The sequence below is a fragment of the Delphinus delphis genome, chromosome 19, assembly GCF_949987515.2.
Source record: "Delphinus delphis chromosome 19, mDelDel1.2, whole genome shotgun sequence".
Taxonomy (NCBI): Eukaryota; Metazoa; Chordata; class Mammalia; order Artiodactyla; family Delphinidae; genus Delphinus; species Delphinus delphis.
In genome coordinates this window covers 50,982,431-51,007,771 of record NC_082701.1, presented here as the reverse complement: position 1 = coordinate 51,007,771, position 25,341 = coordinate 50,982,431, and the positions used below count along the sequence as shown (strand labels likewise).

The following is a 25,341-nucleotide window of genomic DNA, read 5'->3' as shown; positions in this document are numbered from 1 at the left end:
TCCCTGGCAAACACGCAGGGCCTCTCCTCCTCTCGTTCTGAGAAGCTTTTCCCTCCTGGCAACATACAGCTGCCTCCTCAGTTCACATTTCTTTTTCCTCCACTCTCTTGCCTTAAGAGAGCCTCAGGGCAGTGGTTGAGAGTCCGCCTGCCGATGCAGGGGACACGGGTTCGTGTCCCGGTCTGGGAAGATCCCACATGCCACGGAGCAGCTGGGCCCATGAGCCATGGCTGCTGAGCCTGCGAGTCCGGAGCCTGTGCTCCGCAACGGGAGAGGCCACAACAGTGAGAGGCCTGTGTACCGCAGAACAAAACAAAACAAAACAAAACAAAAAAAAGAGCGCCTCAGGGAACAAGCACATGAAAAGATCCTCCGACTTCCCTTGTGGCGCGGTGGTTAGGAATCCGCCTGCCAATGCAGGGGACACAGGTTCGAGCCCTGGTCCGGGAAGATTCCACATGCCATGGAGCAACTGAGCCCGTGCGCCACAACTACTGAGCCCACGTGCTGCAACTACTGAAGTCCGTGCACCTAGACAGAGCCTGTGCTCCGCAACAAGAGAAGCCACCGCAATGAGAAGCCCGCACACCGCAACGAAGAGTAGCCCCCGCCCACCGCAACTAGAGAAAGCCCACGTGCAGCAATGAAGACCCAATGCGGCCAAAATAAATGAGTAAATAAATAATATATAACAAAAAGAAAAAGATCCTCAACGTCATTAGTCAGTAGGGACATGCAAATCAAAACCACAGTGAGATACTTCATACCCAGTAGGAGGGCTAGAACCAAAAGTAAAGGCGGGGGGGGGGGGGGCATGCTGGCAAGGATGTGGAGAAGTAGGGACCCTCGTACGCTGCTAGTGGGAGAGTAAACTGCTGCAGCTGCTGTGGAAAACAGCTTGGAGGCTCCTCAAAACGTTAAACATAGAGTTATCCTATGATCCAGCAATTCCACTCCTACGTACATACCCACAAGAACTGGGATCGGGAACTCAAAGAGATACAAGTACGCGCACAGTCACAGCAGCACCACTTAACGGTAGCTAAAAAGCGGAAACAACCCAAATGTCCATTGACAGGTTAATGGATAAACAAAATCCATACAACGGAATATTATTCACCCATAGAAAGACATGGGGCACTGACACATGCTACGACATGGATAATCCTTGAAAATACTACGCTAAATGAAAGAAGCCAGACACAAAAGGTCACATAGCGCACGCTTTCCTTTACACACAATGTCCACAATAGGCAAAACCCATGTTCAGCTGACCATTAAAAACCAGAGGGTTTAGGGACACCAACCCTCTATGCGATCGAGAGAGCCTGTGCATAACTTATAGTCTGCCCTCCACATCCGCAGTTCATCGGTATCCACGGTTCCCCATCTGTGGATTCAACCACAGACTGTGTAGTGTTGTAGTATTTACAACTGAAAAACATCTGCATATAAGCGGACCTGCTCAATTCAAACCCACTGTTGTTCAAGGGTCAACTGTACGTAGAAAAGAGATTAGTGGTCGACAGGGGCTGGGGGGAGAGGGAATGGGGGGTTACTGCTAATGGGTATAGGGCTTCTCTTGGGGGTAATGAAAATGTTTTAGAATTAGAGGTGTTGGTTACACAACATTGTGCATGTGCTAAATGCCACTGAACCGTTCACTTTAAAATGGTTCTTTCGTTACCTGAGTTTTCCCCCCGTTTTTTAAAAAAAAGCTCCTCGTGTACCCATCTTCCTGGCCCCGGTTGTTTTCCCAGGCCGGTTGGGACCCACTCTCCTGCCTCCTGCCCCCTACGCTTGGTCACCACGAGGGCCTTGCTCGGCACACCACCTTCTCCAGGTTCTGCAGGTCCTTGGAGGCTGGCTGCTCGATCTTGAAGATGCCCAGGTTGGCATGGAGATTGCTTTCTTCCTCCCGCATGGCGTTCAGCACGGCCCGTACGTGGGCTATCTGCTCCAGGGCCGCCTGGTGCCCCACGTTGCTGGCGAAGGGGCCTGTGGGGAGTCCAAGGTGAGCTTCTCTCCTCCCACAAGAGAAGGAAAACGAGAGGGAACGCGTTGAAAGAATGCACTGAAACTACTAACTGCGGCTCGAGAGTCAGAAACGGGTGGGACGTGAAAAGTCAGTGTAAGAAAACTGGAGAGGCTATGAGCTGGGCTGCTGCCTTCCAGCCAAGACTCGGCGACAACAGGAGTGTCACCGACAGACATGCCAGGCTCTTTCCCATGCTCAGCCTTGTCTGCACCTCCCCTGGGACCTAGGCTTTGAAAGACTGGGTCAAGACAAAGGGGAAGCCAGGGGAGAGGTTACAAGACGGGTACCTTTCAATTCAAATTCTTCCAGAAGGTTGTGTGTTTTCTTCTTGAAATCGTCAGCTGAGTGAATGAGGCCTGTCTTGAACTTCTCCTTGTGCCTCTTCAGCATTTGTTCACCGTCCAGCACAGCTTGCTGGAAGGCGACCCACTGCCCGCTGAGATTGTCCAGCATCTCCAGCACCTGGGGACATCACAGAGTGGAGGTGGCTCGCGAGCAGGAGCTCTGCCCGTCCCACCAACACTTCGAAGAAGTCTTTTCCGACCCTCTGGACCAGCATCTGTGTCCAAGTTCCACATGCAATGAGGCCCAAAGAAATCGAGCAGTTGCTGGGCCTGAAAGAGATCCTCAGGGTGACCCGAAAGGTCATTCGAGTTAGCTTTGGCTCTCAGAGGCTTTGGGGCCTTGGGCCTTCTCCCCGGCTCCCTTCTCTGCTCTCCCTCCTGACAGCCGAGGGTCTCCGACGTGGGGCGTCAGTGTCCCTGGCAACCTGGGGCTGGAATGGGCCGGGCTCGGGTGGGTGGGCCGCACGCCTTAGGAACTTACGCTGTCCTGAACTGGCACCTCGTACTTCTCGAGGATGGTGAATTGCTCATGTAGGGGAGGGATCTGGGTCTCCAGGTTGGGCATATCGAGCTGCAGGGTCTCCATGAGGTGCAAACTGACCCCCAGTTCCTCCAGCGTCTGGGGAGGGTGGCTGATTCTGCAGCGTGGGCGAAGAGAGCATGGGTGGGCGGTCGCGAAGGTTGGGTCTACCCACCCCCTGCGCGGCCTGAGCCCACGTCCACCCGCCGTACTTCTCCGCGTTCTCCTGCAGGTAGGTGTGCAGCTCCAGGAGGTGCCTGGCCGCCATCTCCTTGAGCAGGGTCGTGAACTTGTTCTGCCACTCACTGCAGTGCTGCACCAGTGAGAACTTGAGGTGCGAGCAGTCCAGCAACACAAATTGGATGTTGAGGACCGTCTCCTCCTTCTGCACGTTATTAGCCACCTCCGTGTAGCTGAAAAGGCCCACATCCCCGCTAGGACGTCTTTTTCTTGGCAGACGTGCCAGATGCCCTGCCTGGGTGACCTTTTCCTCCCAGCCAGCAGCGCTAAAGCATTCTTCTGCTCCCAGGCGTCTCCCACTTCAACCCGTCCCCCAACAGACGGCTGTGAACATGTCATTTTCCCAACCACTGCTTTCAGACTCCTCGGTTTGCATTCAAGGCTTGAGAGGCTCAGAGATCTGGGCGGAGTTCACACTGTGCTGCTCACTAGTTCTGTGCCGCCAGGCAGGTTATTTAACTGCTCTGAACCTCAGTCTTCTCATCTGTAACCTGGTGATGGTAACGGAACACACCCTGCGAGGCTGCTGAGAGGATTAAGTTGGCTGCTGTACATATATCCCTCTGCTGACTTCCTTTCTGGATACTCACTATTTGGCGAACATGCTCACGTGGTCCCATCTTCGTGCTGTTGTCTCTTCCTGGACTGCCCTCCCTCTGCCCATCTCTGCCTGCTGATGTCCTACCCATCCTGAAAAGCCCTGCCCCAAAGTCACTCCCTTCATCCACGTCCTCCTTCCCCTGATGCCCCCAGCTGAAAATTCTCTCTCCTCTCATGGAACTGCCCCGCATTTGCATACCTGACTCACAGCGCTGATCACATGGAAGCTTGTATAAGAACACTGAGCACATCAGCACATTAGCGCTTCAGAGTTCACACAGTGCTTCCACATATACTTAACAGTCCCACAACCTTATGAGGTCGGTAGTGTAACACCTATTTCACAGGAAACTGAGGTCCAGAGAATGTGAATAACCGACCTAAGATGACACGACTAGTAAGTGGTGGAGCTGGGATTTCAACTGTCCTCAAGGTGCCACAGCCACTGCTGTTTCAGCAATATTCTTATCTTCCCTACTGCACTAGAGCCCTTGGGAGGAAAAAACTTGTTCATTTCTTTGTTTTTAATTCCTCACAACCCATCATAACAATGGTGTTTTTTTAACAAATGAATGAATGAATGAATGAATGACTAGAGGACAAAGAGACGGGAGTTCATATCAGAATTTAAGAACCCTCGTCCATTTAACTCTCATCTGCGTTCTTAAAATGAAAGTGTTCACATCTCTCACTTTTCAGATCCCTAGCGTCTCTCCTTTCCCAGCAGGACCCTGTGGTACTCCACACCAAAGCAGCTTTTTCCCTAAATCTTGCCCAGCTCTTTTTTTTTTTTTTTTTTTTGCGGTACGCGGGCCTCTCACTGTTGTGGCCTCTCCCGTTGCAGAGCACAGGCTCCGGACGCGCAGGCTCAGCGGCCATGGCTCACGGGCCCAGCCGCTCCGCGGCATGTGGGATCTTCCCGGACCGGGGCACTAACCCGTGTCCCCTGCATCGGCAGGCGGACCCTCAACCACTGTGCCACCAGGGAAGCCCTTGCCCAGCTCTTATCGGATCGCTATCCCCTTGAGAAACAAAGGTCCAGTGCCCTAGGTCCGGTGCTGGTCCTCTAGTTTTCTGCCCCTCCCCCAGGCTGCAGGTCAGACCTCCTCCTGCAGCGCTCCGCCTCTTCAAGACAGACCCTCACAGCCACCTTTGCTCCTTACCGAGCAATGTCAGCGTCAAAAGAAGAGACCGGCGGGTTGAGGCGCTGGTATCGACGAATGAAAGAGTCCTTGTTGATCTCCCAGATCTCCCGGTACATGTCCCAGGTCTTGAGGTAGTTCTGTAGCAGGGCTGCGTTGTTGGTCATGCCGCTGCTGATCTGGGCCTGGATCTTCTTGATGTCTTCATCCCGTGCTTCAAGACCCAGCAAAATGCTTCTCACTGACTTCCACCCCAGCCCAAGCTGCAGCCCAGCCCCTGGCCACTGCCCCAGAACCTCCCCTCCAACAGCACCTTCCCAAAGAAATACAGCTCAAACACGAGCATTAGAAAATGAAGGAGGAGGCCGAAAGTAAAAGAATGACTCTACTCTGTAGGATTCAGATGTCTCACCTGTTGGTGTCTAGGGCTCTTATAGCCCAGCCCCAGTCCCAAACAAGCCCTTCCTGGTCTCCCAACCCCAAACCCCAAACCCCTTGAGCCTCAGTCACCTAGTTTTGACCCCCCTCTGTGGCCCTTCTCCCTTCCCCAATCCAGCCCTTTAACCTGGGTTTTCCACCAGTCATGGAGATGACTGGCCCAGTACGTCTGGAAACAGCCCTGGTCTCTCCTCCTGGCTCTGCCAGGTCCTAAGCTTTGGCTACCCCTGCACCTGGTGCCCTCCCACTGCCCACTCACCCACGATTGTGTAGATGGGCTCACGAAGAAACTTGCACTTGATGAGAATTTCAGGGAGGTGGCAGAAGACAGAGATGGTGGAGAAGAGGTGGTTGCCAATGTCATTGACCACACTTGCCAAGGTCTGCAGAGTGGGTGAGAACTCCACCTGTGGGAGCACAGTGGCGAGGGCTTAGCACAGGCCTGGAGGACACAAGCTAAGGCCTGGGAAGGCTGGACACCGCAGAACCAGGCCTGGAGGCTGTAGGAGAAAGTCAGGGCCTAGAGCCAAGTTTAAGGATTGACGGAAACTGGCAAATAAAGTGTGATGATTTCGGGCTGTTGGGGGCAAAGTGGTTCCCACCTGTGCCACACCTCCCTGCATGTCATTCTTCAAAATGACAAGGACTTGGAAGAGTGGGTTGGGGGTGGTCTTTCCATCCCCATTGATGGCCTTGGACAGTTCCAACAGTGACATCTTCACGTTCAGGCGCAGGGCATCCTCCATCATGCGGTCCAGCCGAATCGTGTACTGCAGCCACTGCTGCTGGATCTGGTGGGAAGAGCAGGGGGAAGAGAGCCCCTCAGGGAAGACGAGGCAGGTCCTGGGAAATGAGAACCAGCCAACAGGGAGGGGAACGAGCTGGTTCAATAGAAAGACGGGACGCCGAGTCCTGAAGGAAGGAGGTTTGAAAGGCCGAAGGTTGGGTGAATCCAAGACTAGAGCAGGATGTTTGAGAAGCACGTGGGGGTTGGGGGGGAGGGGGAAGACCAAGAGAAGGGTCTGATGGGACTGGGGGAGCAGAGGACCTGCCCACCCACAAAGCCCTGGCCACAGGACCCCCTACCTCGGGGCCATCGTTCTTGAAGACTTCATAGGAGTTGGTCATGATGGCCACCACATCGTGGTGCAGGCTCACCAATTTCTGCTGCACCACCGCCCGATGCTCTCTTTGGTCCTCCTCAAATTCCAGGTCCCTGTACACCCGTTTGCCACTAATGTGTACCAGCAATGTCTCTGACATCACTTGGGCTCGCCAGCCAATGGTCAGAGTGGACGCCTTGAACTCATTCACAATCGTCTGCACCTGGAGTCAGACCCCAGCCATGGGGGAGTTTCAGCTTGGGAACAGACCCTCTGGGCCTAATTCTATCCTCCCACTGTCCTCTAGCTAGAATTGCTGACATTAAGAAAAAAAAACTTCCCTAAGCACACTTCATTTCTTTCACAAGACTCCCTGGTCTCTCCACCACTACCCATGACTCAGGTGTTAATTACCCACATGCCAGCCTTTCAGTCTGCCTTGCAGACCTTTAGGGTCTAATGACCACGGCCCACCTTGCTGGCGTATACACGGCACTCTGTGATGAAGATGGCACTGGCCCCCTGCAAGGCCCAGTGCAGTTTCTTGAGCCCAGGGTGGATCTTCTTATCCAGGAACCGGATACGTTCTTTGAACAGGGCCTGCTCATCTGGGGACAGCATGGCAATAATCCTGCGCATAAGAGGAGACCGGTAGCTGATAGGGAGCTATCAGCTCTGACGACCTCTCCTCCACACCAGGACACTTGGTGGAGAACTGAAAGTTCCTGATTCTAGGCTAGAGCTTTCCAATAAAACTTTCTGCGATGACAGAAATGGTCTACCATTCGTGCTGCCTGGTACGGTAGCCACAAGCCACGTGTGGCTGCAGGGCCCTTGAAACGTGGCCTGTGCAAATGAGTAACTGAATTTTAAGTTTTATTTAATTTCGATTAATTAACTTGAATAAAAATAGCCACATGCACCTAGTGGCTGCCACGTTGGACCGTGCAGTTCTAGACACCCAAACAAGTCTGCCGCTCCCATCCCCTCGGACTTGAACTGGGCTGAGAAAGGTACCCAACCCCGAGCTAAGCCTCACTCCAGAGATGAGTACAAAGGGTGTTAAGCATGGCCTTGCTTGGTTCAACGAATCTTATGTTGTTCTGGGCCCATAAACCTAACGCCATCAACTTCCTTCCTAGAGAAGTCACCCAGGCCGACAGTATATATGGTCCAAGTGCCCAGTGGGGTGAGAGGGGACGTGGTGTTTTTTGCTCTCTACTCTAAAGCTAGAAGACAACACTGAAAGGGACAGGAATAATCGTAGGGCCTTACGAGAGAGCACGGGAACCTTTTTTTTTTTTTTTTTGAGATGGACAAAATGTGAAGGACGCATACTGTAGGAAATGGACAACATCATGGGGCGGATAAGACAAAGAGGGAGCATGAAGTGGCATTCAAGAGGGCTGCAGCGAGGGCCCCACCTGTTGTAGTCCCGAGCGAGGAGCAGCAGGTTTTCTCGAAGAATGCGCAGGTCCTCGGAGCGCTCAGCCACGTTCGCCACGTAATGCGGCGTCTCGAAAAGCAGCCGCTCCCAGTAGTCGATCTCCACAAAGAGGATCAACAGGGACCTTGGGGAGGAAGAGAGGCAGAGCAGCTGCGGGGCGGCCCAAGGGCGTAAACCGGAACCAACACCCGACCAAGAGGTACGGGGCTGGGGCGCATGGAGACCCTTAAAGGTAAGCAATGAAGCAGAACCTCCGAGTAAAGAAGGCGGACTGGACACGTTGACTTTTGCTCCCCTCCCCAAATAACCAAAATAACAGTAAAGGGGGGTTTCGCTTGTCCAAGGCATAAGCCCACAAGTACAAGAAGACAACAACCGAAAACATCTGAAAGTGCAAAAGCAGATGGATAAGGAGAAGAGGAGTCCTCAGCTGGCACTGGAGACAGCTGGGAAGCCTCCTTAGAGGCCTGGGGACGGGTGGCTCCAAGTATCTCAGGAAAGGGGTGAAGGTGGGACTATATAACAGGAAGAGCAATTGAAAGTTTAGGAAGCAGCTCTACCCATGTCCCCTCTCCTACTCTACGTAGTTAAGCAAGTTGCCCTCCCTCACCCCAGCCTAAGACTGAAGGCTTCTTGTCTCAGGAGGCAGTGCAGAGACAAACAGAGGGTCTTTGGACTGGGAAACCCCAGGCCCAGTTGAAGGAGAGAGTAATACACTGGGAGCAGGGGTGGTGAGTCACCATGAACCCACTGAATGTTAAGATCCCCGCCTCCCTCTCCTGCCCAGAAACCAGCACTCTGGCAGCTGGATCTACACCCTCCGGAGCAAAGTTTGAAAGATGGTTCTCTGTGACCTCCGACCAGCCTAAATAGGAAAGCCCCACGGATGATGACCTCTGGAGTCGCCAGGAAACAGCGCACCTGGACAAGCCTGCAGTGAGGCTCCCAGTTGAGAAGCCCCCCTTTTCCTGCTCAGCAGAGCTGCCGGTCAGCTTTCCAGCCCCTGTCCCTTAAATATGGACAGACAACCAAGGGTTACAGAACACTGGTCTCTGTCTTTCCTAGCACAAAAGGTGGGAGTCAAAACAAACAGAAAAAATCAACCAGAAGGGAAGGAGAGGGGACAGAGGTTGTGCAGAAAGAAGACGGCCTACCTGCAAAAGAAAAATAAACAAAACCACCTCGAACATCCTCAGAGAGAGATAAGAGACAAAAGAGCATCCGTGAAACAGAAACAAGACGCTAGAAAAGGGACACCAGGAGAGCTCTTAGAAGTTAAAAATGAGAGCAGAAAATTTTAAAATCAAAAGAGATATATAGGGCTTCCCTGGTGGCACAGTGGTTGAGAGTCCGCCTGCTGATGCAGGGGACACGGGTTTGTGCCCCGGTCTGGGAGGATCCCACGTGCGGAGCGGCTGCGCCTGTGAGCCATGGCCGCTGAGCCTGCGCGTCCGGAGCCTGTGCTCCGCAACAGGAGAGGCCACAACAGTGAGAGGCCCGCGTACCGCAAAAAAAACAAAAAAATCAGCCTGGGGAATAATTTTTGTAAAATATTTTCTGATTTGTCCTCAGACAAGTGGTCAGGCAGCAGAGGTAGGACAGGGAAGCTGGCTGGGTTTGGTGCTGACACCCCAGAATGAACTGACAGGATGGAGAAAGTGCTGTCAGAGCAGGAGAAAAGGAGGAAGGGGAAGTCCCATACGCAAAACACGGACAGACGCCAAAGTCCCCTGTCCTGCTCTGGAGAAGTCCCACTACACAGAGGAGTCTGCTGCATACACAGCAATAACACAGCTCTTTTCAGCCAGGGTACAGACGACATCTGGAATATGTTTGTGTTAAGTACTATCTGTAAGGCTGGTCTGGCTGTAAAACGTGGTAAAAGCCAATTTGGACTTCAGAGTTCAAATATTTGGGCTATAAGCTGGGATAACAAAACCCCTTGTGAGATAAAATAGGTGCTATTAGGGACTGGAAGGCTCCCAGAACTAAGGGAGAGTCAGGTAGTTCCGAGGACAATCAGGACATTTGAAGAGCGTGCTTATTTCAAGATCTTATCTAGACCATGAACACAAAAAAGTAAACCTGATAAAGTTATCTGCCCCTGCTTGGAGCCTTCAAACGTTTTGGAAAAGCTGAAACTGTCTTGGATGTCTTTACTGGTTTAACGAGCCCAAACTTTTCAAAGTCCTTCCCCGTGATCATGGCTTTTTTTTCCCCCACACACATTATTTACTGGATTGAGGTAGTTTATCATAAAGCCACAAAAAATGTAAAGCAGCTTAAAACAGATCTCTCCAGACAACAGCTGTCTAAAGGATGGGGGTAACTCTTCTCTCTGGAAGAAGTGTTTCAGCCATTATTTGGGTTTTGGCTAAACCCAGGCCATAAATATTTGGCCCAAAGTTGTCTTGTTAAGCTCTACTGTAAAGATTATGCAATGGTGTTTGAGATAAATATCCGATGTGTCCCTCGACAAGAGATGATCACGGCAGACAGAAGAGTTGTCTCCTAAGTTTATCCTTGCTACGCGGGCACTAAGCTCAAACATCAGGTGGACACACCACTGTGGGGGGAAGGGAACAAGATGCAGGAAGCCTAGCTGAAAGCCCCCAGCACAGAATATTCAAGACCCTTATGGAAACGGTACAACTTCTAAGTCCATCAGTAGTGGGTTGATGGATTAAATTACACTACAGCAAAATCGTGGGATGCTATAAGCCGTGGAAAATAGTTATGTAGCTCTGTACATACAGAATGGAAAATCTCCCACACATATTGTTAACCTTAAAAAAAAAAAAAGCAAGTTGCAAAAATACTGTTTATAATGGGATCCTGTTGTATGTGTGCAGTGTGTATTTTTGATTACGTGGTAATCATGGTTACCTCTAGGGAGTGGGGCTGTGTGCTGGATTTTCAGTTTTTCCTTTATATACTTCTACATCAATCTCTTTTTTTTTTCTTTCACAGTGAGCATGCACTACTTTTGTAGTTTAAAATTTTTAATTAAAAAATGATTTTAAAAATTAAAAAAAAGCAGCCGTATGAAATGGGTGGGGTGGAGTGATAAAAAATATACCAAATCTCTAACAGTGGTTATCTTTGGGGGAATTTTTTTCTTCCTTCTACTTTTCTGCATTCTGCAAATCTTCTAAAAGGATGAAGAATTTTATAATGGAAAAATTAAATAAATCATTTTGAGAACACTTTGAAAGTATAGAACAGTGAGGACAGTATGCTACTATTCATGTTAAAAAGTATACTTAGACAGACATACACTCTTATCCCTGGGATGTTACACAAGAAACTGGTAACCTTGACTCTTTCTTTTTTTTTTAAATATATTTTTAGGGGCTTCCCTGGTGGCGCAGTGGTTGAGCGTCCGCCTGCCGATGCAGGGGACACGGGTTCGTGCCCCGGTCCAGGAAGACCCCGCATGCCATGGAGTGGCTGGGCCCGTGAGCCATGGCCGCTGAGCCTGCGCGTCCGGAGCCTGTGCTCCGCAGCGGGAGAGGCCACAACAGTGAGAGGCCCACGCACAGCAAAAAAAAATATATATATATATATATATATATATTTTTTAATTTTATTTCATATTTTTTAAAATTTTTGGCTGCCTTGGGTATTCATTGCTGCGCGCGGGCTCTTCTCTAGCTGCAGCTAGCGGGGGCTACTCTTCGTTGTGGTGCACGGACTTCTCACTGCAGTGGCTTCTCTTGTTGCAGAGCACGGGCTCTAGGCGCGCGGGCTTCAGGCTTCTCCCTGGAGCCTGCATGCCACAACTAGAGGAGAGAAACACCCACACACCACAACTAGAGAGAAGCCCACGTGCCACGACAAAAGATCCTGCATGCCTCAACGAAGATCCTGCGTGCCGCAACTAAGACCTGATGCAGCCAAAAATAAATAAAATAAATAAATAAAAAGGTTTGTCATCTCTGTAGTCAGCTGCCTTACATAGCTCCTTCTTTATTTCTCTCTTCAGCATCTTATATGGGAAGGAGGCATGGCTCCAGGGTAGAACTGTTCACTTACAGAGCCTCAAAGGGCAGGGACTTCGCCACTGGACACATTCCCCGTGCCCATCTCGGCTCTTAGCATGTGGAAGGCACTCGCTATATATTTTTGAATAATTAATAAATGGATTAATTAAATTTAAAACAGTGGTGATATGAAAATGTCATGATTCTAAAGCTGTAGACGAGGACATGATCTGACAGCCCATCAGTTCTCAGGAAAGGCCCCTTGGTGGCTCACAGTTTGGAAGGTTTCGCTGAGCCATCGCGGCCACCTAGTGGCAGAGCACCTACATCACTGGTTGAGTAGGTTACTGGGGTTTTTCTGTTTTCAATCAGTTTTTTTGAAGATAGAATGTGAAATTAAAATTAAGAAGTGGTAGTAAACATATTACGGGATAAGAGAGATTTAGAAGAATGGGGAGAGAAACCAAGAGATAGGAGTTAAACTCTGGGGAGGGTTGGGGAAGGGAAGGGCGCTAAAGACAGGACAAGCAGAATGGGAGGGAGTCACGGAGGGTGTTGTACTTGTCAAAGTTCACATCCAGCATGCCCGCCTTCTCCTGGTTGATTCGTAGCAATGGCGTATCCAGTCGCCGAATGCAGTCCTTGTCCAGCGTTGATGTCCAGTCTTGGAAGGTTTTTCGAACCAGTTCGTCAATGGCCTGAACCATCTGCTGATAGGTGTGTACGCTCTCCTCTCCCGTCCCGATGTGGGGCAGGAAATGAGCATTGGAAAGACACTGCGGGGGAAGAACCAGGGATGGCTGGAGTCACCTGCCACATTCCTCCGTGTCACCATCTCCCTGAGACCCCCATCCCCGCCCCCCAACGCACACACAGACACTCCGACAATATGTGGAAGACTCGGAGGGAAGGTGGAGCCCAAAGGAAAGGTGAGAGGAAGAGGCCACGGCACAACGAGAGAGGGAGTCCAAATGAAGAAAGAGAAGCACAGAGATTCAGCTCGAGGAAAAAAGTTGGGACGAGGAAGTCCATCACAGGAAGTGAGGGATTTAAGAGGCACAAGGTCGAAAACTAGCATGAGCCCTTCCTCAGGACAGATCACTACGTCTGCCACCCCCTGGACAGACCCAGTCTCGGTCAGGAAACCTCTCCAGGGAGACTCTCTGGAGGCAACCCCCCGCCCCTGCCCCCCACCCCACTCCCGCCCCAGCACTGGGCTCAGCCTGCAAACTCTACCATTGCCGCACTGAGAAGAAGTCCTGGAAAAGGCCAGACTTACGTTCATGACCCTGTCGATGCGACGCCGTAGGATCCGCACCCAGTGCGCCTGCCCCGAATGCTGGGCCATGTAGGGCTCCAGGTACGGCCGCTTCTTGCTCAGCTCACGGTTCACGAGGGCCAGTTCGCTATTGAACAGCATGTAGAGATCCACCGCCTTCTTGTCATATGTTCGCTTGATAGTCTGATGAAGGAGAGGAAGTGGACAACACACCCAGGGATGCGGGTTCCCTGCAGCTCCACCCTGGAGGAAAGCTACACCCCTGCCGTGGGAGTCCCGCTCCCAAGGCACCCGGGCACTGGGGGAACAGCGGAAGAAAAGAGGCACTGGCCATTCAGGACATGGGACAGAGCATGAACGGAGGTTGGATGGTGTCTGGAAGGACCAGGAGGAACTGAAGGAAGGCAGAAGAGAACCAGGGGTGGAGGAAGCAAGCGGGCAGCCACACCTCTCGGGCTGCAAGCCTGCGGAAGGTGTCCAGCAGTAGCACCCCGTGCTCCACGTCGCGGACTAACTCGAAGGCGGAGCTGATCAAGTTCTGAGTCATCACCTCCAGGTCCTTGACTCCAGCCCGGAACCTGCACCGTTAGAGGCATGTTGAAGGGTGGGTGCCCTCGCCTGCCCCCAAGGACATCCCCTGAGTCAGACTTCCATGCGTTATGTACCGAGGGCTTCCTAGGCACCAGGCACTGAGTGTTGTACACGCATTAGTCCATTTATCCCTCAGAACAGTGCAGTGAGGTAGGCTTTATCACTAATCGTATTTTATAGATGAGGAAACAGAGGCCCCAGCTGGTAGAACAATGTACGTAACTAGTTTGTGGCAGAACCGGGATCCAAGCCCAGGAAGGCTGACTCTGGAACCCTGAGTCTGAGCCACCACCTCCTTCCTAGCACTTCCCCTGCCCTCCCCAACCCTGACCTGTGGCCTCCACGCTTCCCCAGTACACTCTGCTCTCACCTCCCTGACCTCCCTTCCCTGCTCAAGCCCGGGGGCCTGCCTGTGATGCTCTCACCTATTGTAGTCTTCGTGCCAAGAGGTGTTCTTGACGTCCAGGATGCCCCCGCGAACAGCTCGCAGCACGTGCAGGTTTTTGTGGAAGATGTCCTCAATCTCCAGCAAGTTCCGTGTTATCTGGGGCCCCTGGGCGCCAGAGAAGCAGGGAAGGGGACCTTGCTTGCCATCTTCCCAGCGGGCAAAATGGAACTGACAGTCACATACCTGCAAAGAAGTCAGCGTGAGGCTTCCCGCCCTCCTTTTTGAACCTCTCTGTCCTGAGCTCTTTGGTTTAGCTTTAAATGGCTAAAAACTAAGGAGCACCAACCAGATACAAGGGGCTACCGGGGTGCATTTTAGCTGCAGAATGAAATATGAGATACTAAGGCAGTGATAACAGGCCAAAGTCTCAAAGCACGGGATGGTGGTCAGGCACACAGTCATGTGAAAAGAACCAAAGCAGCAAGTTCTAGGTGTAGCCTCAGCCCCAGCTCCCCCAGCTCCTGGAGCGTCTGCTGTTGGCTTTGAGTCTCCTTCCCTGACCGTCTTCCCACCTCGATAAGGTCCTTGCAGCGTTGCACAAAGGCATCGACCTGGGCAAATATGCTGGTCTGGTCCAGGACCCAGCCCCAGCGGGAGAACCTGTCGGAAGAAAGACTGACCAGTCAGAAGCGGGAACACGAGGCATTAACCAACCTGCCCAGGCCAGGCTAGAAACATGAGTCCTAGTTCAGGGGGAGCCTTAGAAAATGAGACCCCAAGAAACAGTTTTCCTGAACCCCAAGAGAAGAGACTCAAGGTGAGGAGAGCCAGAGAGGAAACAAAAACATCTCAGTTCTAAGAGAAGGTTTACACACAATGGAATTTTAGACTTCAGGGCCAAGAAAGGAGGAAAACACCAGGAGGGATTCCTGGGATCAGGGAGAAGGTTATTAGAGTTAGGAGGACCTACGGCTGGGAGCTAGAATACCCGAATCCACAGAGAAAACTCGGACCCATGTAAAAACTCTAGAAAGATATAATCCATAGGCTTAAAGTGCAAGCAAAAGGACTCAGAATCTACCCGCTATAGGAACGACAAGGTGGGTGACACACAGGATGTTAGGGGAGGCCCGTCGTACTGGGTATGCATCCGCACAGCCTGTAGGTAGTGGTCTCTCCAGGCGTGACAACAGGAGATGCAGCCTTGTAGGTCCTCCTTGCTAGAAATGACGTATCCCTCGAAGATCCGGTCCAGGGAGACGGCATGGCAGCACAGGCGGATGATCTCATTGCTCATCTGCAGAGGGGGTCCCAACAGCCTCAGTTCACAGCCTTAGTTGCACCCCACCCTCTCTCGGAGTCCCCAAGACCACGCCTCAGGTCTCAGCCTCCTCGTGCTGGATTTGCCTCCCGATACCCCTCTCGCCCCTGGTCCTCCACTGCTGGCGTGGCAGCACCTCTGGGTTCCACCTCCATTGCCTGCCTCAGACCAGCTCTGCAGCTGCATTTCTAGCCAGCGATCGGCTCAGCGCCCCTGCCCCACTCTTTGGCTCCACTGCCCTCCAGGCAGTGTGCCGGCTCCTGCTCCTCAAAAGTCGGTGTTCTTGGGCTTCCCTGGTGGCGCAGTGGTTGAGAGTCCGCCTGCCGATGCAGGGGACGCGGGTTCGTGCTCCGGTCCGGGAAGATCCCACATGCCGCGGAGCGGCTGGGCCCGTGAGCCATGGCCGCTGAGCCTGCGCGTCCGGAGCCTGTGCTCCGCAACGCGAGAGGCCGCAACAGTGAGAGGACTGCGCACCGCAAAAAAAAAAAAAAAAAAAAAGTCGGTGTTCCTTCCTGAATCTGCCTCTCGCCCACTGCGAGTTCCATCTTTGGAAACGAGAAAGAGTGGGTCTTCCCCTTCCATACAGCTCTGCCTGGGAGTCTGTCCTTCGTGCCCCCCTCCCGCCCTGCACTCCATCTACGCCTCTTTGCAAAGCCCCTCTTCCCGCCTGGGCTACGTCCGTCTGGAAGCAAAATGTCCAGTCCAGGCCCCAACTCCAAGCATCACTATAGTTGATGATGCAGGCAAAAACCTGTGGTCTCCGTCCGACCTGAAGGGTATTCCTCACTACCTTTTCACCGCATATGTCTGCTGGTGAATTCCGCCTTCTCCAGAAATCTGCGTCCTATTAACACGGCCACCCCCTTATGACCCTCTGTCCCACCCTCTGCAGGCACACACCTTCCGGAAGAGGGAGGTCAGTCTCTCCCGAGTGTTGTAGTGGGGAGAGTTGACCCAGATGATGCGGATGAGACTGATGAGCCTGGGGAGTTTACTAGAGATGTCCTTAGGCCTCATGAAAGCCAGCTCCTGGTAAGGTTCCTTCAGGATCGACAAAAAAGTCAGGTTTGACTGTGCTTGACGAGATCCATCCTGGCAGTAAAGAGAAACCAGGAGAAGACTTACCCCCTGGAAAGAACCGGTTCAAAGCGAGCGCTTTTGATCCTCCTCAAACCCTACCCCGACTTGCCTCTCCCGGGAAGCATTCCCAATTAACCCTACCTGGTGCCAATCACCTCAGGTCTCTGCCACCCTTCAGGACCAGAGCTTGAACATACCTACTTTTATTCACTTACTAGTTTCTACAAAAATATTTTTATGTCTTTTCTCATGTGTGAGTCCCATCTCTCCCACTAGACTGGGAATTCCCCAAGCTCGGGTTTTGCGTCTATTTCTCTAGTTTTTCCCTTTGAACTCTTAACTCTGCACGAAGGAGACGCTCAATAGGTGTTGATCAGCTGACTGGATATCACTCTCATTCAGCCCAGTGGCTGTCACCCAGGCCCCTTCACTGCCCTGTTCTCAACGAGGGTTTTAGACTTCTCCACCTAACGGTGGCTCAGTTCCCTCAATACCAGCTTCAGATTCCACCTAGGAAGACAGGGCCTCTCTCTCTGTATTCTGCAGACCACTCTGATCTCTGTGCGTCAGCTTGTCATATAATACCAAATTTAATTTTTTTTTTTTTTTTTTTTTACCAAATTTAATTTTTTAAACGTGTTTCTCTTGCAGCTCTCTCGGCTGAACCGTGTGGGTGTGTCTTTGACCCCAGGCCATCTAGCCATCTCTTTTGTGTAAGTCTTATTTCTCAGCTGGACCGTATGGGTTGGGCTCAGAGAGGGCACTCAATGTCGTACACTTGTTGAGTAACCAGAAGTCTCCCCAACTAAACTATAAGCTCCTTGGGACCTTGTGTTCTACCACTTTTATACTCTCCCACAAGTCCAAGTCCAAGCACTGGGTGCATCTATCTTTGCCTTTGATGACTATGTTGACTCTCTCTTCTTAGCACCTTACAGTGTACCAACTGCTGTCTACTTTCTGGCAAGCCTCCATCCTTCGATCCACTCACAGACCTGTATCTGCTGGGCCAGCTTCATAAAGGGCGCCAGGTAGGATGACTTGGCAAGACTCAGGATGGACTCGACGTGTTTCACTCCCGGCTTCACCAGCTGTTTGCTGATGCCAGACAGGTCCATGCATCGGTTGCGCCAGAACTCAATCTCCTCCAAAGGACCTAAATTTTCTCCTGTGTCCACAGTTTCCTGGGCACTGAGCACTTCCTTTATCTGCCGTGTCCAGTGGATCATGGTGGCTGCCGGCGAGAGGACAAAACCTCTGGCGTTTCTTTGCAGTACTCCCCAGTTGTGTCCTTCCCTGTTCCCCCTACAGAGCCCTCCTAACCCAACTCCTGTCCCAGCCTCTGGGCTGCCCCCCACCTCTCCCCTAGGAGCCCTGACACATGGGCAGTGCCAGCCACTCACTCTCCAGTTGCTGTACCAGCTCTTTGTCTTTAACCACCGCCTCAGGCTTCATGTTCATGGCCTCTGTAGGGATGTAGAGAACAGTGTGCCCCTCCAGTTTGTACCGAGTATCTAAGGAAAGGAAAGGACCATGAGAGTTCACAGAGGGCGATGGGTGTATGCCACCCCACTTCCAACCGTGGTTGATGATCTGGGGCCCAGGAAGTGTACGCATTTCAGGAGAGCAGGCAGGAGAAACTATGACTCATGCTTTTTTGATACCAAGCGGGAAAATGACAGAAGGCAGAGATACCTCACTGAGATATAATAAGAGATTGTCATAAAATATGGTCAAAGATCTATACCATGCCCTCAACACTCTCTTCTATGACACATGTACTCCCCCTACTGCCCGCCCCCATCTCCCCTTACCCTACATGTACTCTTGGAAATTTCCAACTCTGAGCAGGTCTGGCCAACTGTTCTACAGCAGGAAACTCTACCTGGATTAGAAGGCAAACTCTGTACCCTGTTCCACTCATTCAACAAACACATTCCAAGCACCTACTCTGTGCCAAGCAACGCGGGTACTCAGGATCAATCTTCCCCCCCGCCTCACTCTCTCTACTGTTGGTGGGGACTGGGGAGAAAGCAGGCATTCCAGTCTCTCCACTCACCTGTCAGGCAGGCCAAGAACCTGTGCAGGTGAGAAGCAAAATGATTTCGAATGCTTTCGGGCCAGGTTGTGTTTGTAAAGATCTGAGGGGCAAAGACGCCGTCGAGCAGCCGAAGCAGGGCTGGGATGTAGGAACCCCGCACTGTCCCAAAATGCACAGTCGCCTCAAAGTTCTCTGGAGTGATGGGAACTGGCACTTGGCGAATGAAGTAGACAATCTGGTTCTGGGTCTGCATGAAAGACAGTGGATCAGAGTTCAGGGTCCAGGCCCAGCCATGATCCCCAAGGGAATCTGAGGCTCCAATCATGAAAGCCTGGCTGAGTTCTTCGTCGCATTCGCTTAGTGTATCCAACCCTTCTCCAAATATAAGCAACATGAGGTGCTTCCTGTTCTTGTCAGGGACATAACAGAGTCTGTATACAGAGATGTGGGGAGGAAATGGAGAGAGCATGCCTTGAGGGTAGGGACTGTGTATTTTGTCCAACTTGGCTCCAGACCTAGCACAGGGACGGGGTCATATTAGATGCTCCATAAATGATGGATGGATGGATAAATGGAAAGAAAAGGATATAGGAAAACCAGAAAGGAGAAGGACCTAAAGTAAGAGACAACTGTCTAGGGTTTTCCATTTCACTTGCATATACTTTTCCCCCAATTTTTCACTTATCCTTCAGTTGTGTTTATGCTGAGTTTTTGTTGTTGTTTACATTCAGAAATGTGTAACTTTCCTGTTGTTACAACTTCTTAAAGTTTCTGACTTCTACATGCTTAGAAAAGTCATTCCCACTCTAAGATCAGATTCACCTGTCTTTTTTTCTTTAGTACTTTTGTAGCTACTCTTTATACTTGATTTAACTTTAAAAACTGAAAATAAAATGCAAAGAAGAAATTCATAACCATTCATCTTCCCACTACCCAGAATTAAATTTTGGCATTTTTGTTTGTGTTTTTTTTTGTCCATGCCATGCGGCATGTAGGATCTCAGTTCCCTGATCAGGGATCGAACCTGCGCCCCTGCATTGGACGCACAGAGTCTTAACCACTGGACTACCAGGGAAGTCCTTGTATTTCTTTTTGTAAAAAAAAGCTTAACAATTATTATTTTTGTTAAAAATGATATGTTAATTATAAATAACTGAAACAATGCAGAAAAGTACAAAGATAAAAGTTTAAATGTCATCTAAAATTCTACCACCCAGACATTAACTATGATCATTAGAGAAAATACTATTCCAGACATCTCTCTCTCTCTCTCTCTCTCTCTCTATCTATCTATCTATATATATATATATATACAGGAAAATAAATTAAAATAGTTATTTCAAAATAGGATCATGCTTTTTTTTTTACATATAATTTATTTATTTTTGGCTGCGTTGGATCTTCGTTGCTGTGCATGGGCTTTCTCTAGTTGCGGCAAGCGGGGGCTTCTCTTGTTTCGGGGCACGGGCTCTAGGCATGCGGGCTTCAGTAGTTGTAGCACACAGGCTCAGTAGTTGTGGCTTGCAGGCCCTAGAGCGCAGGCTCAGTAGTTGTGAGCATGGGCTTAGTTGCTCCGTGGCATGTGGGATCTTCCTGGACCAGGGCTCAAACACGTGTCCCCCGCATTGGCAGGCGGATTCTTAACCACTGCACCACCAAGGAAGCCCCAGGATCATGCTATTTGTAATTAAAAGTATTAAATTTAATTTTACTTGGATTTAATAGAATAAAAACACATTGATGTGAATATAGTAAGTGGTTGAGCTTCAAATAAATGTTTCTTTATCTCTAAGAGAGATTTCTTCCTAAAAGACCCCTTTCTAAGGTCATAAGAAAGCTTATGAAAAATATTAAGAGGTTAGGACTTCCCTGGTGGTGCAGTGGTTAAGAATCCACCTGTCAATTCAGGGGACATGGGTTCAAGCCCTGGTCCGTGAAGATCCCACATGCCGCGGAGCAACTAAGCCTGTGTGCCACAACTACTGAGCCTGCGCTCTACAGCCCGGGAGCCACAACTACTGAACCCATGTGCCACAACTACTGAAGCCCACGTGCCTACAGCCCGTGCTCCACAACGAGAAGCCACCTCAATGAGGAGCCCACACACCGCAACAAAGAGAAGCCCCTGCTCGCCGCAACTAGAGAAAGCCCACGTGCAGCAATGAAGACCCAATGCAGCCAAAAAATAAATAAATAAATGAATAAAAAGAGGTTAGTTTTCTCACTGCCTTCCAATTTTAAGTTCAGTTGACTCGCTGCTTTGAACGACAGGAACATTGGCATCCTCTTACTCTCTTGCATTCTCTCACCACTTCCCAATTTTTGTTATACTATTATTTTTTACATTGTCCAGGTTGATAACATTCACATTCAATAACATAACCATAATTCCCATGGTTATTTATTATTAGTTCTTTATTTAAATGAATTGAATATTCACAGAGTCTCTATTCCTGAGTTTTCTATTTGGTTCATTCCTCTTTTTTTTTTTTTTTTGGTTCATTCTTTGATGAACTGGATTTCCATTGATGACATCATTTTTGCTTTTCAAAGTAGGGTTCTTTCAAGACTAAAAATGACTGCCTATTTGTTGCCTCTATACTTGACCATCTAGGCTGGGAATTATACCCTTGGGTTACGCTATGGTTCCTGGAGAACTCGTAGGTGTAACTTCTGGGTGTTCAGAGAAGTCTGAGATCAGCCTAATGGTTCCCCTTGGTAGATAATTTGGGGTTTTGACTAGAGGCCTAAATAATTATTTCCCAAATTTTTATTTTGAAAAAAATTCCAACCCATAGAAAAGTTGCAAGAAAGGCACAATGAACAATAACATGCCCTTCATCTAAATCCACTAATTGTTAACATTTTGCTATACTTGTGCATGACTGCACTCTCTCTCATTTTCTCTCCTTCTCTCTCTGCTGAGCCATTTCAGAGTTAGCAGCAGACGTTATAAAACTACACTCTTACATACTTCAGCATATGGCTCCTAACAGGGAGGATATTCTCCAACAGTCTCAACACTGTAATTATCACACTCAGAAAATTTAACTTCATTTAATACTTTTATATAATACACAGTTTATATTCGATTTTCCACAGTGGTCCAAATAATGTCATTTACAGCTGGTTTCTTCCCATCCAGGATCCAATACAGATCACACATGGTTGTGTCCCCTTTAATTCCACATAGTTTCCCAGTCTTTTTCTTTCTACCATGACAGTGGTATTTCTAATAGTCCAGGCCAGTTGTTTTCCAAAATGTCCCTTAATTTTGATTTATTGGATTGTTTCCTCATTATTAGATGCAGGTTAAGTATTCTTGGCAGGAATACCACATAGGTGATGTTCCCAAAGAATTAATTTCCCCGAATTTAAGTAACCTAACTAAGACGTGTATTGATATTAAACACTGTGCAACAAATTTTTGTGGAATAAAGTATGTCCTTTCAATTCCCACATTCTGTTCCTTCTGCAGTTCAGGGAAATTCTCTGTATTTTTATTATTATTTTTGTTCCACCGGGTCTTAGTTGTGGTAGGCAGGCTCCTTAGATATGGCATGTGAACTCTTAGTTGCAGCATGCATGTGGGACCTAGCTCCCTGACCAGGGATTGAACCCGGGCCCTCTGCAATGGGAGCTCAGTATTATCCACTGCACCACCAGGGAAGTCCCTCTGTATTTTATTTTTAAATTTATATTCTGTTTCATTAGCTGGTACCCTATGTTAGATCACCTGTGTCTGTCTTTCACATCTATTAACTTCTCTCTACTTGTATTGTCATTGGTTTTTTCTTCTGCATACGCTGTAATTATCTCAAGCCTCTCTTCTACATCCGTTCAGATTTTCAGTGGTAGCTATTCAGTTCCTTGCTGTTTCTAACCTACTAATTTTAACACGTAAACATGTTGCTTTCTTTATTTCAAAAATCTGCAGTCTCCCTCTTATTTCATTCTCACGTTTTATCATTTCGTCTCTCAGCTTATTAAAAAATTAAATTCGTGTTCTTATTAAGTCGTACTGTAACATGATGCTGTTGTGAGGAATTGCCTTCTGTTCAGTTATGTTTTCCTCTTTTGCATGTTTTGTTCTGTTCTTTTTCTCCCTTGATGTAGAATGCTTGCAGTTGCCATGCAATTTCACTTGCCTCATGCTTGCACAGCTCTCTGAATTCCTTCTTTTTGCTTTAAAGTACTGTGGGTGACTTCCTGATGTCCCACTGTGAGAGCCCAGTTTCATTTCCCCCTCGAAGTTAAAGGGTTGGATATTTTATGTTTCATTCACTTTTCTCTAGCCTAAGATAACTGCATGAGGGGATGGGCAGATGGTTAAGGCTAATTTAAAACTGTAAAATCTTTGTTAAAATACATGGGCTCTTTCTTTTCAGATTTTGTAAAAAACCGAGGTTCACTCCATCTCACTAGGGGGCGTCCACCATTCCCGCAGGGAGGACGGTTTCCATAAGTTAGTACATAGACCTTTCATTGGTCCCCAGTCCCCACTTTTAAAGTTTATTAGATTAGATTTTGCTTCTTTCCTTGTTTGTTTACTCTTGGGTGTTTGTGGTTTTCTCGTTTTACTTTTTACTATTTTATCAAGTATTCAAGAGTAATAATTTCTTAAGGAAGTTTTTCAATTTCAATCTTGCCCCAGAAGAATACGATTAAATCCATGATATATTTAGAATATTTTTTGGCATGCTAAATAGATGTTTTTCAGCTTTGTCGAGGCATAATTGACAAATAAACATTGTATATATTTAAGGTGTACACTTTGTTGTTTTGACATACATATACACTGTGAAATGATCACTGCAATCAAGCTAATTAACATATCCATTATCCCATATGGTTACCATTTTCTTCTTCTTTTTTCTTTTTGTAAGTGAGAACACTTAAGAACTACCCTTTAGCAAATTATACATTATAGTATTATTAACCATAGTTACCATGCTGTATATTAGATCTCCAGAACTCATTAATCTTGCATAACTTAAACTTTGTACAATTTTCCCCCAGTTTTATTGAGATATAATTGATCTATAACATTGTATTGGTTTAAGGTGTACAGTGTAATGATTTGATATGTATATTTATTGCAAAGTGATTACAATAAGTTAACACCTATCACCTTACATAACTACAATTTTTTTTTGTCAGAACTTTTAAGATCTGTTCCCTTAGCAACTTTCAAATATATGTTTTGTTAACTAGAGTCACCATGATGTATGTACATTAATCCCCAGAACTTATTTATCTCATAATTGGAAGTTTGTACCTTTGACCAACTTCATCCATTTTCCCTACTCCCCCATCCCCAACTCTGGCAGCCACCAATCTGTCCTCTGTTTCCCTCCATCTGAATCTCTGTTTCTCAATCTGTCCTGTTCTCTGTTTCTATGAGTTAGTTGTTTTTTTTCTAGATTCCACATATAAGTGAGATCATACAGTAATTGTCTTTCTCCATCTGACTTATTTCACTGAGCATAATACCCTCCAAGGCCACCCATGTTTTTGCAAATGGCAAGGTTTTTTTCTCTCTCATTGCTGAGTATGTGTGTGTGTGTGTGTGTGTGTGTGTGTGTGTGTGTGTGTGTGTGTGTGTATTCCACATTTTCTTTATCCACTCATCCAATGACGGACACTTAGGCTGTTTCCATACCTTGGCTATTATAAATAAACTATAATGAATGTGGGGGTGTGGATATTTCTTCAAGATCGTGATTTCATTTCCTTTGGAGATACACCCAGAAGTGGAATTGCTAGATCATATGGTAGTTCTATTTTTATTTTTTTGAGGAACCTCCATACTGTTTTCCATAGTGACTGCACCAATTTACATTCCCAGTACACAAGGGTTCCCTTTTCTCCACATCCTCATCAATACTTGTCATCTCTTGTCTTTCTCATGATGGCCATTCTAACAGGTATGAGGTGATACCTCACTGTGGTTTTGATTTGCATTTCTCTGATTAGTGATATTGAGCACCTTTCCACGTACATGTTGGCCATGTGTATGTCTTCGTTGGAAAAATGTCTTTTCAATTCTGCACGGTTTTTAATCACATTGTTTTGTTTTCTTGCTATTAAATTGTATGATTTCTTTATATATATTTTAGATATGTATTCATCTGTTATCAGATATATGATTTGCAAATATTTCCTCCCATTCCTAGGTTGACTTTTCATTTTTTCGATGATTTCCTTTGCTGTGCAGAAGCTTTTTAGTTAGATGTCGTCCCACTTGTTTATTTTTGCTTTTATTGCTTTTGTTGTAGGGACAAAAAATTTGTACCCTTTCACCAACATTTCCCTATTTCCCCCTTGCCCCACTAGATTTTTCTAATAGAAAACCTTTGTTTTCCATGTTTCCCTATTCATCGAATAATCCATCTTTCCCCACAGATTTTAAAAGCAATTTTTGTAGAAAATGCTTACATATATGTTTCTGGACTCTCTCTGTTTCTTTACTGTTGCTTGTATAATACATATTCGTGCCCCAATCTAACTATTTTAATTACTGTAATTTAATAAAAGATTTTCATAGTTACAGATCTCCTACATTACTTTTCTTCTTCATCTTTTTTTTTTTTTTTGCTATTTTCATTTCATTTTTCTAGATATACTTTAAATAATCCTTTACACTAGGGATCTAGGGTCTGTGGCACTTTGATTGGAGTTGCATTAAAACAGTACAGTTTTTTGGGTGGAATGATCTTTATAATATTAAGGTTCCCACTCAGAAACAGGATAGGGCTCATCTTTTTTTTTAACATCTTTAGTGAA

At 48.1% G+C, this 25,341-nt stretch overlaps 1 protein-coding gene across 1 annotated transcript in view; it reads right to left on the bottom strand.

Annotated features, from left to right (window-relative positions):
- The window catches only part of DNAH2 (dynein axonemal heavy chain 2), an 86,691-nt gene that overhangs the window by 51,349 nt on the left and 10,001 nt on the right, over window positions 1–25,341 (bottom strand). The window contains exons 4-21 of the mRNA XM_059996437.1: window positions 18,574–18,802; window positions 17,918–18,028; window positions 17,510–17,748; window positions 16,335–16,526; window positions 14,151–14,356; window positions 13,583–13,712; window positions 13,135–13,317; window positions 12,417–12,631; window positions 7,850–7,996; window positions 6,900–7,056; window positions 6,409–6,648; window positions 5,925–6,113; window positions 5,582–5,729; window positions 4,906–5,098; window positions 3,115–3,315; window positions 2,864–3,020; window positions 2,326–2,500; window positions 1,835–1,998 (exon numbers count right to left, since the gene is read on the bottom strand). Of these exons, the coding sequence (XP_059852420.1) occupies window positions 1,835–1,998; window positions 2,326–2,500; window positions 2,864–3,020; window positions 3,115–3,315; window positions 4,906–5,098; window positions 5,582–5,729; window positions 5,925–6,113; window positions 6,409–6,648; window positions 6,900–7,056; window positions 7,850–7,996; window positions 12,417–12,631; window positions 13,135–13,317; window positions 13,583–13,712; window positions 14,151–14,356; window positions 16,335–16,526; window positions 17,510–17,748; window positions 17,918–18,028; window positions 18,574–18,802 (3,276 nt within the window). The remainder of the gene's footprint in view (window positions 1–1,834; window positions 1,999–2,325; window positions 2,501–2,863; window positions 3,021–3,114; window positions 3,316–4,905; window positions 5,099–5,581; window positions 5,730–5,924; window positions 6,114–6,408; window positions 6,649–6,899; window positions 7,057–7,849; window positions 7,997–12,416; window positions 12,632–13,134; window positions 13,318–13,582; window positions 13,713–14,150; window positions 14,357–16,334; window positions 16,527–17,509; window positions 17,749–17,917; window positions 18,029–18,573; window positions 18,803–25,341) is intronic.